The sequence below is a fragment of the Canis aureus genome, chromosome 9 (assembly GCF_053574225.1).
Source record: "Canis aureus isolate CA01 chromosome 9, VMU_Caureus_v.1.0, whole genome shotgun sequence".
Classification (NCBI taxonomy): Eukaryota; Metazoa; Chordata; class Mammalia; order Carnivora; family Canidae; genus Canis; species Canis aureus.
In genome coordinates, this window is record NC_135619.1 from 15,135,697 (window position 1) to 15,153,618 (window position 17,922).

General features: G+C 38.5%; 1 protein-coding gene across 5 annotated transcripts in view; it reads left to right on the plus strand.

Moving 5' to 3' along the window:
- AKAP6 (A-kinase anchoring protein 6) overlaps nucleotides 1–17,922 on the plus strand; it is a 539,311-nt gene that overhangs the window by 511,433 nt on the left and 9,956 nt on the right. For all 5 annotated transcript variants that reach the window (XM_077908985.1, XM_077908989.1, XM_077908988.1 and 2 more), the window contains one exon: nucleotides 14,340–17,755. In XM_077908985.1, the coding sequence (XP_077765111.1) occupies nucleotides 14,340–17,714 (3,375 nt within the window). In that variant the 3' untranslated portion in view covers nucleotides 17,715–17,755. The remainder of the gene's footprint in view (nucleotides 1–14,339; nucleotides 17,756–17,922) is intronic.

The window sequence follows — 17,922 nt, forward strand, 5'->3', positions numbered from 1 at the left end:
TTGCCTCCCAGAAAATTCTTATTATCCTTCAGAAATCAGCTGAAGAGCCACTTCCTCAGGCAAGCTTTTCTTGACCTCCTGGAGTAAATCAAGTTCGCCTCTTATATCTTATCACAGATTGTAATCTTACCCACCAGGTAAATCTTACCCACTAAAACTTGGCTGTTTTATTCAGGACAGGGCATTCAATAAATATGTGCTGAATAAATTTGCAGAATATATATTTATCGAATGAATGACATTATCTGAAAAGTTCATTTTAAGTTGCTTTAGTCTACTTACTTATTTTTTTCTTCCTGTATCAAACTGCCATTAATTCAGTCTTCATCGACCCACTTCTATACCTTCTCATATATTCATAGTTTTTTCAACCAAAGAAACCTCTAATTATATTTATGTCAAGTGTAGCTTCCCATCCATGTACCTTGAATCACTTAGAGGTGAGCTAAGATATTGAAACCCTCATCCCTCCTGGTGTGTGAGGTGGGAGCAGGGGGAATAGAATGCTAGGTAGGACCTGGGAGGAGTCCAGGCCATTTGCCTTCTGTGGTGAGTAACCTCTTCCTTCCTTCCTGGTAAGCAAGTCTATATTAGCATATTCCATATGTCATAACTTGAAAAAGATTGGGAAGCACTGGTCTAGAAATAATAGGTATTAAGTCTCAATACCAACCCACTGATCTTGAAGCAATAGTCACATTTAAATTTTGATTGAAGAGAAAATATTTAATTGAAAATGCCACTAGGGTCAAATAATTTTCTTATCCTGCTATAGGAAGATCAGATTTACTCTAATTTTCTTTTTTATTCAGGTCTAATGTTTTAAGTCTGTTGTTTCACTTGAATTGTTTTTGATTTTTTAAACATATAAATGACTAAGTTTGCTGAATGTCAAAGAAAAGATCTTGTTTTGTCATCCAGGGGATTAAAATTGAAATACCAATATTGAAAAGACAAATTTTTGCATAGAAGAGTATATAGTAAAGCAAGATAGTCAAGGCATATCCATAGGCCCTAAGTCTGAAAAACTAAAGATATTTTAACTTAGGTTAAATATTCTTCCCATGGTGATAATACCGTCAGTTTATCACTGCTGATTATTCAAGAGTTGGATTCTGAATATTTAACCTACTTGCAAGGATGGTTTGTTGCCTAATGCCATTGAGTCATGGAATTGGAAGGGACTGAACCTATAGGCAGATAATCAAAAGTACCTTGAGTACCTGCTATATTCTCAGTGTTGTTCAGAGATTTATCTACACAGAAGGAGTACAGGACATGATCTTCACGCTGAAGAAATTGGCAAGCTATATGGAGCAATAGTAAGATAATATTGACATAAATGAGACAATAATTATTCCAGTCTGTGTTAGGGCTGAAAATGACAGCACCAATTACAAAACCAAATACAAAGCTGCAAGATACTTGAGAATTGAGTCTATGCTCAGTTCACCTTTCTATCTGCTCAGTGATTGGGTGGTACTATGTAGGAAGTATTCAGTGAACATTTGTTGAATGAGTAAACAAATGTCAATACTAAATTGTATTATTCTATCACTGATGTATGATCAAATGGGAAAGAAACCATTGAGGGCAGAGTTTCCAGATAAATCTTTATAGAAGAGTTTAAGACTGAATTTTGAGAGACTTGGTAAGGGCAATAGAAAACACATTCATTCATAAAATATTTGTTAAATACTTGCTATAACAGAGGCATAGTGACATGAATGAGCAGGGGATATTCATGAGGCAGTTACCATGATGAAAGTCAGCATTAGAAGCATTATATTACATTTTGGTCATTTTTATATGACCAGATTATGGGATGCCTTAAAAGTCAGTCAGAATAACTTAGAAGAGAAAAAAGCCACTGAGAGTTGTTGGTGTTTGTTCTGTTTTGTTTTAAATGACAGGAGTATAACCCTGAAGGGATTTATTTTAGGAAGCTTGGTTTGAGAAATGGTATGTAGGATTATCTTGAACCACATTGTTCTCCCTTCTGTCTTTAAAAAAGTCTAGGGATAGATTTTTCACAAACTTTCATGGGAGTCTCTGAGAATGTTTAGTTGCCCTTTGAATAGCAAATTCTTCTGGTGAATCTCCCCTTTTTCTTGCTGCAGTGTAATTCCATTTCTTGAGTTTGGAGTTTTAGAAGTAGAGAACTTTTTCATTGTCCTAGTTGTAGTAACCTTCCAATGCTGTAGGAAATAAGTCCCTGTATAGCCTTTCCCTCCCTCCCCTCAGATAAAAGAACTCCAACTCCTTTGACCTTTCTCAAATGGTTGGTTTCTTCAATGTTTAAAGACCATTCCTTGACTATTAAACTTTAATGATATCTAACTAACTAGATTCTCTCACATGACCCTGATTTCTCCTCTTGTTTTTTTTTTTTCTCCTCTTGTTTTTACACTTAAGCAAGAGTAAGTATAATGACAATTCTTCTAAACATTAAAGTACCAGAAGCTCCTAAGATAATCCCATTTCAAGAGCAGTTTTTGGCATGTAAGAAAAGTCAACCTTGTTCGATACAGGATAAAGAATTTTTAATTTTGTAGAAGCTAAAAATATCTAGCATTCTCTTTATTCCTCACCTTGTTACCATCATCATTTGTTAAGTGTTATGTTCTTAGCTCTTCAAATAGCTGCTGTCATCCCCACGGACTGGAAAGCAGTTGTGGCAATAAATATCTAGAGAGTTGTTTCTTCCTCCCTAGGGCACCCATACATCTAGCTATGAACAAGAAGGGTCAACTCATTTGTAGCAATCAAGCAATAGGCATGTGCAGGAATGAGGAGAGAAGATAAGTTAGCTTAGGACTCTAGGTGAGTCCTGTCGACTTTGTAGTATTTCCTGCTGGAGCTTTAGTGGGCCCACATGGCCTACTGGACCTCCCTACCCAAGGATCCCATGCAAGAAACTTAAATTCTCAGTGAAGGAGCAATGTGCTCAGCCAAAACTATCAAGGGTGGCGCAAGGGCAAGGTAGAGATTCCAACCTTTGTGTATCAAAGTTTGTTCCTGTAAAATGACTAACTCGTGTCATTCAAATTGATGCACATTGAAATTGGTTGAACTCAGAAGACAAAAGCACAGAATATTAGGGGATCCAAATAATCCATGCCTTTTTGCTCTTTTCCTTGTTTTACAGTCTGAAAGAACCCACTTCAAATGAGGAAGGGAGTCCAATTTTCAAAAAGCAGCTCCTCCATTTTTTTCTCTTTCTGAGTGGCACTTAGACAGTAGCAGTGGTAAAATAAACAACAATGTGTTGGATTTTGTTTCTCTTTATCTATATGACATTTGTGTCATCACCGTAGCTCTAATCCATATTCAGGTCTTCATGTTTGGTGTGCAGTAATATGTAAATTATCTTGCCAGCTGCATGGAGCAGTGTTTGTTTATTCTATTTCTTTTGGCACTTCACAGAACTGAATTTCTGCCAAAATGGGGCTGCTTCAGGGAGCACTAATGCTCCAGGAGGAAGTTTTGAAAGGAAACGCACATCATAAGTCTTCACTCTGTGAAGCAGCAAAATCAAAACAAACTTTCTGTTTACTAAAATATCGGTATTATGAATGTAAAATAATGTGTTTGTTAAAATATAATGAGCGCGCTGCCCATCTCCATGATGCTCGGTGTACGTGGGTTTTGGAAATGAGGACACGATGCTGAGAAAGCTGGTGCATTTTTATTCTTGGAAAGAAAGTAGGTGAAATGAAACAGACAGAGACAACATCTAGAAGTTTAAGGGGAAAAGAAATATTTCAACATGCATATTAATCTCTGGAAACACATGGCATTTACATGCATTTAAATGTGGACAGCTGTGGCGTTTAAGTGTTAAAAAATTTCATTAATGATGCATAGAGCTATCTACTTCTGTTGGCAGGCCTTTCAGTCTTCAATCTGACACTTCCTTTTTTATCCAGCAAGCTAATTTCCCCTCTTTTGTGAGTAGTAACTGTTTTCACACTACTGCTTACCCAGCAAGGCTCCTTATTGTTTCATGGTTAATTATCTTCTCCAGCTTCACCTTCCCCAGCAAAGGGAGCAGGACTGTTCCTCCCCAGCACTAATGAAAGCTGGGTTTTATGGGTTACACTGTGTAAATAAACGCAAGGTCTGATCAGGCAACATAATAAATGAGTTCCTAAAGTTTATGGAGTCACAGCTCATCTAGTGATTTTACTAAATAACGAGAGAAAATGATTAATTTGTTGGGAGGAGGGACTTTAAATTTGGAGGAAAAAAAAAACCGCTTTGTTACCCCAGTGTGGAACCTATCTGCGGATAAACATAAGGGATGCCTGCTTCTCCAGGTGGTCCCCACGCTCCCTGAGAGCAGTGATGATGTTTGCTGGGAGAGTGTCTTGGGTAAAGTAGACCTTTGAAAAATATTGTTGATTTGGTAGGAGGTGGAGGTCACCTACATTATATTTCCCTGATTACTTGCTCTTTATTAAGGACCAAAAAAAAAAAAAAAAAAAAAAAAGTGGTCAAGGTTTATGTAGTCAACATATGCTACACTGTGCAAGGACTGTGCAAAGAAAGCAGACAGAAGGCACAAATGCTACTGCTGTTGAGTGCCTAGAATAGTCAGTTCAGCCGGTCTTGCCCAGGTAATTAGCTCCACTGGCTGGTCAGTATCCTGCCTCCTTGGACTCAGCATAGTCTCTAAATCATAGCTTAAGGACCTATATCTGAAGGGCTTGGGGCTTGTAGTTATTTTTGGTTATCTTTTGCTTTGCAAAAGAATTTTAAGGGATTAAGGTGACCCTAAACCTCTAATATTGCTTTTTTTTTTTTTTTTTTTTTACAGAATGAATTCACATTTTGAGATTATTTTTCCTCTAGAATGAAATTTACATGTCTTTGATTTGGGAACCTTTGATTTGGGTTACAGTTTGAATTAATGTCCTGACATTCAAAACTCTCAAGTGCCTCCTCCATGAGAGACCAGGGCCAGAGCTTCTATTGCAATCAAGATGGAGTTTTTAAATCTAATTGGATCTTAGGATCATCAGTATTTTTCTCTTGAGATCACAAAAAAGACAATGCCCCAGGGATTCTACATTTTTAAAACGTCTAAGGATTCTAGGAATCAAAAGTAAAAAATCTCTTGGAAACTTACTTCAAAGATGTTTAATACCTTATAGGAAAATTCATCCTGAAATTTCAAGCGACTTTTCCAGCATCAAGTGTAACTTGTATACTCCTCATCACTTTTACTGAAGGAATAGTGACAATGCAAGGGAGGTGTTCTAGCAATTCTGAGAATATTGAGCTTCCCTAAGTCTAAAAGCACTGATCTGTAAAGGAATCTATTAAAGGTGTAAATCAAATGAAATAAAATCAGATAATAGAAATAATAAAATGAATCTTAGAATAGCTGCCTGTTAATCGTTGTAAACCTTGGGCCAATCAGGATGATAAACTCAGAAAAGGAAGATAAGTTTGGTCAATTGGGAGGGAGAAGAGATTAAAATTATATGTACTATTTTTGATAATCCTTAATTATCAAAATTGGCCAACATTTTAGTCTTGTTTTTTTTCTCTCTAAACAGTGTGTTGTAGTCACAGCCTAAGAATTAAACATAAAAACCAAAACAAAACCACCCACACCCTATTTATCTGAAAGGAACAAACAGATAAGAACAATAATAACCGTGTAGGCTCTTAATATATACCTTGTTAAGAATGAAAAGACACACAATCCTCTCAACTAATATGTACTTTGTAAAGGGCGCTATGTGACGTTTGGCTTTTCGAGCACAGCCCAGCATGTTGGCAAGGCTCTCCTTGTACACTTGGGTACCTCAGGGCATGCCGCAGATTGCGTGTTCTTAAAATTCAGCCTGAAGTTGGAAATCCAAATCTATGTCACAGAAAAGCCCAGGTGTTGGAAAACTTGGCTTGTTTACAGCATTTTTCACCTCCTCTTTACTATGAATATGCTTTGGAGGTTTTAAAATTGTAAGTTTTTATTAATGGGAGATCCTTATCATAAAGGAGGGATAAGCGTATACTTTGCACTAAGGCAAAGATAAGGCAAAAACTCCTTCCAGAGGCACACAACTCACATGTTCTGTCAATTCTGACAGCCAAAAGGCAAACACCAGACAGCTAAAACAATGCCAGAAAAATGAGGCCACATGTTATTAGGCGGGGAAAAAAGTCCTTTACGAGACATGGCATGTGGTTCTGTCATTGTCATCCAAGTCGGTTTTCCATGTGCTAGAATGTAGAAAATGCCACCATTTTACTGTGGTTGGGTTTTACAACTTTATTGAAGTCATGATCCTTCTGTGCTTTGTTTTCTTTAAGTTCTATATAATACTATAGGGATCAGAAAAAGAAATTATTTTATTTATAAATCTTTTCCTAAGTTTTTTGTTTAATTAGTTTCTCAGCAATTCTGAATTTAGTTACTTTCTTGAAACTCTGGGGGAAAACTTCCAGGGAAACAAAATAGTGACTAAGAAAGGAAAAATAACTAATTTTCCTATTCAGTCTGTTGTGTATATAGAATGACAATTTCTATATGTCTGCATATAAAGCAACAGTCAAGACAAAATAATTTTTCAACGGTAGTAGATTTTTTTCTAGTTACTTCCAGTAAAATATTCAGAGTTGGGTGGGAAGGTACCTTTTTTCTACAGTGGATGCCTGACAGATAGGAGTAACGATTTACACAATAATTACCTTATGTAAGAAAAACTTAACTTGAAGCAAGACATTTGACTATTGCCACTATAGCTTCTGTACTACCAACACTGAGGTTACTACACCTAAGAGTTATTTAGTAATTATAACAATATCAACTTTTTAAAAATTTATTGGCACAAACATACAGCTTCTTAATCTAAATAGCATGCAGTGGGGCAGGCTCTCTAGTGACACTGAGATTGTAGAAAGGGGAGAAAGCAGTGCTCATATGTCATAGTATCCTTTCTTCTGTGGAATTCCTCCCTACAGTCTCATGATCACCCTGTTTATGGAACCCTCTACGTTCTTTGGCTTCCATGGTCTCTCCATGTCTATTCTCCTTTCAAGACTGATTCTAGAGGATGAGAAAGGTGGTAAATAGCCCGGTAGGACATGGCTCCCATTTTTAACAGCAATTTTACTCTGGAGCTGGGATTCCTTCAGGCTACTCTCTGGCACATCTGACGCTCATTTCCTCACCTAACCAGCCTCTAGGATCTGCTCTCTCAAAGGTTACAGATGACTTTCTTCTTGCTAATTCAGTGGCTTTCCCTTACCTCTCATTCTTCTTCTCTTTTCTGCTCTTATAACACTCTTAACCACCCACTACTTTAAATGTCCCCTTCTCTCGGTTCCCAGAATATTATTATACCAGTCCTACTTGGATTTTTCTGCGGTTTGTTCCCTCTGCTGGCTGCTCTCCCCTCCTATGAAAGTGCACATTAAAGCTCTGTCCCATCTGCCTCTGTTTCTTACTGTTCCCTCTTCTTGCAATGTTCCCCTCCCCCCATACTTTTTCTGAATTCCTTTCTCTTCAAAGAAGCCTATACACCCTTCAAAATAATAGACAATATCAACGTGACTAAACTCAAGGCAGGAGAGTCTATAGGGTGAAAAGAGGCAAGACATAACTGTGAGACATACCGTCATCTAAAAGGCAGCTGAAATGGATTTTATGAGGAGGCTTAGCATCAAAGTAATCAAAAGAGGAGGAAATTTCAAGAAAAATGGAGTCAAATACTACAGAAGAATCAAGTAAAATAAGGTCAAAGGAGATCGGGCTATCCCAGCAGATAAGGGCTCTATTAATCCCACTCCTCTCTCCTCAAAAGAGACTGTTACATCAAAATGAATGAAGTTGAGCAAAGAGAAGTACTATAAACAGGCTGCTCTTTTCTTCAGCATTTCTGAGAATGATGAGCATGTGCACAGACAAAACAAAGCAGTCTATAACAAAAACTACCTTTATTAATAATATAGGCACAGAGATATAAATGAATTCAGAAATACTCTCTTTTGTAACATTTTTATAAGCAAGTTTCTTGACACAGTGATGAAGTCCTGTTATGTATGTTGGTCTTACAGGCTTTGAAACTCAACAGGACTGAAGACTCCTATTAGCTTGTTTGTTTTATTTTATTTTATTTTTTAAAGATTTTGTTTATGAGAGAGAGAGAGAGAGAGAGAGAGAGAGAACAAGCAGAGGGAAGGGCAGAGGGAGAGGGAGAAACAAACTCCAACACAGGACTCAACCCCAGGATCCCTGGATGATGACCTGAGCTGAAGGCAGATACTTAAGCAACTGAGCCACCCAGGTGCCCCTGTTTTGTTTTGTTTTGTTTTGTTTTGTTTTAATTGAGGTGAAATTAACATAATGTAAAGTTAATCATTTTAAAGTGAATAATTCACTGACATTGAGTACATTCACATGTTGTGTAACCATCTCTTCTATCTAGTTCCAAAACATTTTCTTTGCCCCAAAGGAAACCCCACAAATGTTAAGCAATTGCTTCCCTCCTCTCTTCCCCTTAGCCCCTGGTGACCACCAATTTTTATTCTGTCTTTATGAATTTGTCGAGTCTGGAATTTTATATAAATGAAGCCATACAATATGTAACTTTCTCTCTCTTTTTTTTTAAAGAATTTATTTATTTATTCACGAGACACACAGAGAGAGAGAGAGAGAGAGAGAGATGAGGCTGAGACGCAGGCAGAGGGAGAAGCAGGCTCCATGCAGGGAGCCCGATGTGGGACCTGATCCCGGGACCCTAGGATCACGCCCTGGGCTGAAGGTGGCACTAAACCGCTGAGCCACTAGGGCTGCCCTATATGACTTTTTCTATAGGTGATGGTTTTCATGAGCATAATGTTTCTGAGGACACTAGCTTTTTCAATTGAGAGGTAGCACCAACTAGAAAGTCAGGAATTCTTTAGGTGGTTTCATCATGGCAGAATTTAACCTCAGGACCATTCCCCAGATCTCCTCAATGGTTCATAAGACCACATCCAAGTCTTTCTGCGTGCAGTTCACTCAGTAAATTTTTTTGAGAACCTGGTTTTTGCCAGGCTCTAGTGGCGACAAGATAGACTGCCCTCATGGAGTTTATATATGGGAGGAAAACCCCTGATTCTTAATATTGGACTCTTTTTGTCCCTGGTTCCTATTGAAAACTAAGGCAATTTTTGCTATTAGAAAACTTACTTTAAAACAACATCTAATGGATTTTTCATCTTCAACAATTCCAGAAATGTTCTGTAGAGTCAAGACTAGGAAATATGTCCATGTCAGTACTCATTTTAGTGAGATTTGTGAGATGACTGGGTTTTACTTGTATGTTTTGAGTTTCTGATCAGCTTTGTTATTGAAAAAAGAGCATTCGCTAGAACAGTTTTTGATCATTAGTGTGAGATAGACTTTCAAAGCATTTTCTGAGCTGAGACAAGTTACTTTAACATTATTGTCAATCTGATAGATAGTGAGCAGGATTTGATTGCTCTCATGTGTCAGTTGTGATAGAATTTCACAGACAATGGACCTGCCTTTTTGAAAAAAATTATTTTCAGGAAATAGAAAGTGCTTGAGTTATGGGCCTTGCTGAGGGCTGGGCAGGTGTCTTTTCTCATCTGGTTATTCCTGAGGGATAAGCCCAGTCAGGACATACAAAGACAAACCCACACCCCATTTACAGTGCGATGGGAGCGAGTAAGGGGTCTAATTGATATTTATTTCATTAAATTCCATGCATGTGGAATGTACTAAAGAGATTAGTCAACCAACCACCAGTCTTCATGCAAACAGAGTTATGGTTATTTAATTGTCAGCCATAATCTCCTGTCCCACTTCAGCAAAAGGAATCTATGCTAATAGCTGATCATTGGCGTCCACAGTGTGCCAACCCTCTACCCCCCCATAGGACTTGACATACATTTTCTCATTTGAAGCTCCCAATATTCCTTAAGGTGGACCCAATATGCTGTGATTATCCTGATATACAAATGATGGAACTGAGGCCTGTTAAATAGCTGAACTAAGTAACTACATAACTGTTAAATAACTTGCCCTGGACTACAGAGCTAACATGGAGAGGGGGAATCCAGGGTTAACACTCAGATCTATTTGAGTTTCTACTCTAAATCCCAAAATGATTTATAAACAGTGAACACTTTTGCTTTTCTTCCTGTTTCTTTTTTCATCTATATTTTTTTCACTAACTCTGAATCTATTCTCTGCCCAGAAAGAGGCAGATTACTAAAAACTGAGTTCTCTTAAAAGCTATCCCTTACATTTTCTGAGAACTAGTGATTTGTTGTGGTTGTTGATGTTGTTTTTGTTTTTTTTTTTAAATAAAATTTCCACCCCACTCAAATTTAGGAAAACAATTTTGCATCTAATCCTCAGATACTGTGATTTGGGGGGTGGGTGGATGCAAGGGAAAATAATTGCATCAGAAAAGCAGAGAAAATATATGAAAGTTGGAATTTCCCCTTGTTTAATTTGATCCACCCCCATCTCGATATATTATTTCTCCCTCCTGTCCAACACCTCAAAATTCCATGTGGTCTACATTTTGCTCCAGAGTAAATACACAGATCTTTATTCAATTACATTTAATGATGTTTCTGTTTTTGTCATTTTTATTTATTTGTATATTTTTGTTATATTCCACTTTTCAATAGATAAATCTCTATTCCTAGGACTTTGCAAGTGGTATTGCTTAATAAACTCCTGGGTCTGGAATAAATAGGAGGAACACAAATTACAAGTCCTTCTCATGGTTTTGCCCATGTAGAGCACCAGAAGTTTGACTGGAACATTCAGTTCATGCTAATCTTTTTGACATTCTTTAGATTGTCAAAAGATGCAACTTTTTAAAGGAAACTAAAGGGATCTAGAGGTAGCTATATCGTATCTCTGTTGGGTTGTTTCATAGTGTCAAGTTTCCTCACCCCACACTTTAGCTGGTAATATGTTTCTCATTGCTTATCAAAACCCACTTTGTAACCTAAAATTTTAAGAAAATCCTAGAAATGCAGTCCTGGGAGACCTAATTCAATTAAAGCCATATAAGTACAGAAGGAAGTTATTTCCAATATATGTTACTTGCTACAATTGGATCATCATCACCATCTTTTCTCCATCCTCTTTTACTTTCTCTGTAGATATTGTGCTGAAATAAATAACCTGCTTCCAAGAATAAAAAACAAAAAACCAAAAATGCAGCACCAATTAATTCTACTTGTTTCTTGAGCAGATCTTGCAGGGGTGTGTGTATGTGTGTGTAATTATTTATATAGAGCTTTAGGTTTAGGGCAAATTCTGCACCAATGAAGTAAGTTTATGAATGAAAGACCCGCACACAAATTAATTTAATTCAGAATTATCTTTGGAATTGCATCTTTCTATTGGAACCTCATGGACTACTCACTATCGTTTTGGTTTCAGTCAAATATTCTTAGATTTTGCCTAAATCCATTTTTGATTTATCACCTTATCAAAGACAGGAACATTTGTGCCTTTTAAAAAGTACCAGACAGACAGTTCCTCTAGAAAAGCAACAACAACAAATGGTTAATTAGCTTGAGCATTACTGGCTGCTGAGCTATCATCAAAGAGAGCATTCGACCAAATAATTTTCCTGCCAGTTACATCACTCTATACATATATCATTTTTTTCAAAGATAGCTTTTTAGTTATATAAATATCCCAATGCCCTTCCCTTCCACTTGGAAACTTTCTGTACTTTCTTGCCCCCAGGGGATGTTTTATGTTTGAGGCTAAATCCTGAGGAAATGGAGATTTTATTGAAAATATTGACAGAATTTAATCCACAACAGAAGGGAGTGAATGAAAGCAGAACAAATAGCACTTCCTTAATATGTAAAATTTAAAGCCCAAAGTGAATGATTTTCTAAAGGATCTTGTCAGATATTCTCAGGAATTGACATATAAATAATTCCAGCAATTACAATAAATTAAGGGATGTATGGGAAGAGAGAGTTAAGGAGGGGAAAGGACAGAATTACATTCAAAAGTTTAATCTTTTCCTACGGAAAATTTCTACTCCAGCTACTAATAGAGCAGAGGATTTGTTCTTTTAGGTGCTGCTGTTTTATACTTTCTGAGGCTTGCATTTGTAAAGCCACAAAGATAGCATTTGGTCAGAAAACGACTATGTCATGAAAGACAAGTCCAAGTTACAGGTGTCACTTGGGCTAAGCTCCTGACACACACCCAGATGGCCCAATTCCTGCATCTCGTGTGAGCCTCCAGGTTTGGGACTCTCATAGAAAATCTGTGCTTAATGTTTAAGTCAACCAGAGAGTTACAAAGAGAGCTTCTTTGAAAGACTAGTTCAATTATTTATTAGCACTCTCAGAGTACAATGTCAGGCAAGATAGTATTTGAAATTAATATACTATTTGATTAGACTGATTGATTGTTTCTACAGCTGAAGATTTTAACATTCATTAGCCATACTAAGCGGTCATTAGTACTTCCTTTATCAGCAAGCAAAGAATAAACAGAAATTCTAATAAAAATTCATCACAGCGAATGTACTCCATACCTAAGTGAGTATGATGACTGCCAGTGTTCTAGATTAACTGCTGTAACTTTGGCAGCATGAAAGATTTCTGTCATAAAATTTAAAAATATCCCTTAATTAATGTTTACTTTGTAACTGGACTCTTTTAAACTTAAGTAGGCTATGCAGATAATCTCTTACATATCCAGTATAATAAAGTGCTAATGGGTGTTTTACACTTAATGAGGTTGTGTTGTATCCTTCAGCTACTCATTCCAAGAAGGACTGAAGCTTTCTTAGGAAAGTTTTGTGAATGTGTTGCTGGTGAGGCCTTTTTCTCCACTACTGAGGAATAAAATCATCATGGCCTATTTTTCAACCAGACTGTTAAAATATTTCTGAGTTCTTGTGTAAATATGCTGACCTATTACACTGTGTGACATCTCTTTCTGCCTAGTATATCATGAATCCCTTATGGTTTTTAGGACAAATTGAGAAGAAGGTAGGCAGAGAGAACCCTTTATGAATTGACTCAAAGCCACTCTAAAGCAATGCTGCATGTATTAAGAATTATAGTGACCTTACATTGACTACTCCCTCAGCCCTTCACAAGCCTTAGCTTAGTAGTATTTAGAATTATCTCAAAAGATGGATAGTGCTAGCCCACTTGAACAAGAAATGCAAAGAGATAGGTACTCAGAAAGGTTAAGCAACTTGCTCACGGCCACACACCTGGTAGGCAGCAAAGTCAGCATTTCATTTGCTCTGCATAGTTCTAGAGCCATGCTTATCTGCTTGACTACTCTGCATAAACATAAGCTGAGCTGCAAAGTTCTATTTGAGTTTCTATCTATAGGTGAGCCTGCCAGGGCCTGCATATCCCTAAACCAAGTTAAAACCAGGACATCCAAGGAAAGCTCAAGGATCCCAACCATGCTGGCACAGTGCAGTGTAAGAGAATCTGGGCTAAGTCAAACTTGAGTCAGGAAAGTCTTTAGATAGTTGTTATTCTAGGGCTTGCTGGTGGGCCGGAGGGGAGGGTTCCTGCTTATATTGAACAGGACCAGGTCTGACAATAGTAAGACAAGTTAACAAGATCAAAGTAGAATGTCTGTCATAGAAAGAGACTGGGGAAGAGAGAGAGACTAAGAGAACTGAGGCCCAAGACTCAGGGTCCAGTAAGATGTAAGTGAAGAGACCAGTCAAGTGTTGTTTAACTTGGGTCTCTTTGGGAGAAGAGCCAAATTCTGAAACGGAAGGCAGAAGAAAGGATAGACAAGCAAGGGTCTCTGACCATGAATGGCTCTACAGGTGGCTATGAGTCTCTTCTGCTTCCCCAAGGCAAGGCTGCTTCAAGTGGGAACCCCAGGAATAGAGGCAAGAAGGGGTCTGCCATTGTGGCTGAAGATAATATTCCACTGTGGACTGCAGCACTAAGAGTATCAGAGTGAATGTGCCTTGATGATGTCATAGGCTGTACTCTTTTTGCCTTCATTTACCTGATAGTTTTATCTTCACCCAGTCCTAGGTTTAAAATGTAGAAGAATCTATAGGAAATGGTTAATTCCAAAAATTACAATGTGGCTGTAATAATTTTACATTTTAATCTATGTTATTGCCTTCAGTGACAAATTACTATCGATAGAAAAACCTATTTCAATAATCTTGGGTATTATTCCAGAGGAGAAAAGAGCTGATAATTATGCTATCTTTCAAATCCATGCTTGGGGCAAATTTCTTTCCTGACTCTTCCAAGAGATTTTGAATGGATAAAGTGTTCATGTTTGTGTTCCCTAATTCTTTTTCTTTTTTCTTTTTTGTCCTACACAGGAGACTTTGAATGTGATCGATCCTGGCTTGATGGAGCTGAATGGTATGAGTGAGGATGCCCTGGAATGGGATGAAACTGACATAAGTAACAAGTTAATTAGTTTGAATGAAGAATCAAATGACCTTGATCAAGAACCCCAGCCTGTCATGCCTTCCTTAAAGCTAGAAGAGATAGGTAGTGAAGACCCTGGTTATGAAGAAGAGGCAGGTGATCACGGGGGATCTCAGTATGCCTCAAGTATCACCGCCCCCTCCAGTCCACACATTTACCAAGTGTACAGCCTCCACAATGTTGAACTCTATGAGGACAACCACATGCCATTTCTGAAAAACAGTCCAAAGTTCACCAACGTGACACAGCCTAGTGTTTTAACTAAGAGTCTCAGTAAAGACTCTTCATTTTCATCTACTAAATCTTTGCCGGACCTCGTAGGAGGTTCCAATTTGGTGAAGCCCTGCCCATGCCATGGAGGAGACATGAGCCAGAATTCAGGCAGTGAGAGTGGAATTGTGAGTGAAGGAGACACTGAAACCACTACCAACTCTGAAATGTGCTTGCTCAATGTGGTAGATGGGTCCCCAAGTAACCCTGAAACTGAACATCTGGACCCACAAATGGGAGATGCAGTTAACATGTTAAAGCAAAAATTTAAAGATGAGGAGGAACGCATTAAGCTTCCAAATAGCTCTCAGTCATCCATTTCACCAGTGGGTTGTGTAAATGGAAAAGTTGGAGATTTAAACAGTATTACCAAATACACCCCTGATTGTTTGGGAGAAGAATTACAAGGAAAACATGATGTGTTTACATTTTATGATTACTCGTACCTCCAAGGCTCAAAACTCAAATTACCAATGATAATGAAACAGTCACAAAGTGAAAAAGCACATGTGGAGGATCCCCTGCTTCATGGTTTTTATTTTGATAAAAAGTCCTGCAAATCTAAACATCAGGCTACAGAGTTACAACCAGATGCACCTCCCCATGAAAGGATTTTGGCAAGTGCATCCCATGAAATGGATCGGAATTCATATAAAAGTGGTGATGTAGAGAAAACATTTGCTAGCATGCAGAATGGCAGACAACTCTCCATTTTATCACACAGTTCATCTATTGAGTCCCTTTCTCCAGGGGGTGATTTATTTGGATTGGGCATCCTTAAAAATGGCACTGACAGCCTCCAGCGAAGCACTTCTTTAGAAAGTTGGTTGACATCCTATAAAAGCAATGAGGATCTTTTTAGCTGTCACAGCTCTGGGGACATAAGTGTGAGCAGTGGCTCAGTTGGGGAACTGAGTAAAAGGACACTAGATCTCCTGAATCGTTTGGAGAATATCCAGAGCCCTTCAGAGCAAAAGATAAAGCGAAGTGTTTCTGATATTACTCTCCAAAGCAGTTCCCAAAAGATGTCCTTTACTGGCCAGCTCTCATTGGATATAGCATCTTCTATCAATGAAGACTCGCCAGCATCTCTTACAGAACTTAGCAGTAGTGATGAGCTCTCTCTTTGCTCAGAGGATATTGTATTACACAAGAACAAGATCCCAGAATCAAATGCATCATTCAGGAAGCGCCTGACTCGTTCGGTGGCTGATGAAAGCGACGTCAATGTCAGCATGATTGTTAATGTCTCTTGCACCTCTGCTTGCACTGATGATGAAGATGACAGTGACCTCCTTTCTAGCTCTACCCTCACCTTGACAGAAGAAGAGCTATGCATCAAAGATGAGGATGATGACTCCAGTATTGCAACAGACGATGAAATTTATGAAGAATGCAACTTGATGTCAGGGCTGGACTATATAAAGAATGAACTGCAGACCTGGATCAGACCAAAGTTTTCCTTGACAAAAGATAAAAGAAGGTGTAATCTCAGTGATGAAATAAAGGGCAGTAAGGATGTAAGTAGTAGTGAAATGACCAATCCCTCGGATACCCTGAACATTGAGGCTCTACTGAACAGCTCCATAAAATGTCTCTCTGAAAGTAATGGAAATGGTAAGAATTTATCCCACACCCATGAGTTAGGGACAAAGGGTGAAAATAAGAAAAATATTTTCAAAGTTAATAAAGATCCATATGTGGCTGACATGGAAAATGGCAATATTGAAAGCACTCCAGAAAGACAGAAAGACAAACAGAATGGGATTCCAAAGGAATCAGAAACTCTTAGTTCAAGCAGGAAGAAGAATTCAGACACTGAGCATTGTAAGTGTAAAGCACTTATGGACAGCTCAGATGATTCCAATACTGCTGGAAATGAATTTGTTCCCCAAACTCTTAGACATCGCCCAAAGAAATGCCACAAGCACCACCATTTTGAAAATGCAACTGCTGCTTCTGCTCCCACTGAGAAGTCTTATCCAGAACTGCCTTCAGAAGCCAGAGTTATCAATAGACAGGATTCTGACGTATTGAAATCTTCATCGAATGATGCACCAAGGGTGGCTGGAAAATCTGCTCACTGCTGCTTCACACTTGAACAAAATGAAACAGAGGAGAATGTCTCTGTCGGTGACAACATTTCCTGTTGTGACTGTGAGCCAGATGTTTTCCATCAAAAAGATGCTGAGGATTGTTCAGTACACAACTTTGTTAAGGAAATCATCGACATGGCTTCAACGGCCCTAAAAAGTAAATCTCAACCTGAAAATGAGGCAGCTGCTCCTACCTCATTAACTCAGATCAAGGAGAAGGTGTTGGAACATTCTCACCGGCCCATCCAGCTGAGAAAGGGGGACTTTTATTCCTACTTATCTCTCTCATCTCATGACAGTGATTGTGGGGAGGTCACCAGTTACGTAGAAGAGAAGAGCAACACTCCAGTGCCACCAGACATTACCGACTCTGGCTTAGAAGACAAGGAAGACCCCGAATGCTTCTTTGAGGCCTGTGTTGAGGACGACCCCGATGGAGATGGGCCTTGCCTCTCCAGCACCCCTCCAGATGAACCCACTCTTTCAGATGAAGCTGCTACGCCACCGCAAGCAGCAGCTGGCTCTCCTACCTTCAGTGATACTTCTCTCTTAGCTGATGAGGTAGACATGGTGGCGCTTTCAAATCCTCCCCACCGGAAAGAATCTGATGTTGGAAAGGAAGCAGATGGTTTACCCCCAGCTCCTATCTGTGGGGAGAGCTCAGAGTTAACTGCTTCGAGGCTGGGCAGTAAAAGGGAAAGTTCAGAAAACACAGGTGAATCAGGAATGCCCGAAGAACGTAATGCTGCTCCGGCCAAATCTGGAGTTCCAGGACTCTCCTCAAAGGCAAAGCAGCCAAAAGACAAGGCTGTGTTACATCCCAACCCCAAAACTTTAACCTGTGAAGAAAATCTTCTAAATCTTCATGAAGAACAACATAAAAATATGCATAGGTAGAATGCAACCCTCTCCACGCATGAAAATCATCTCATTGAAAGGTATGTATACTCCTATTTTAATATATAACTTTAATATATTTTTAAACGTATATTTAATATAAATCTATATATACTTAAAATACGAGCCTGAGTCAACAATGCCACCCACGATAGGAGGAAAAACTAGTCAGAATGACTGGTCATGGCAGATATTTATCTGAATAAGA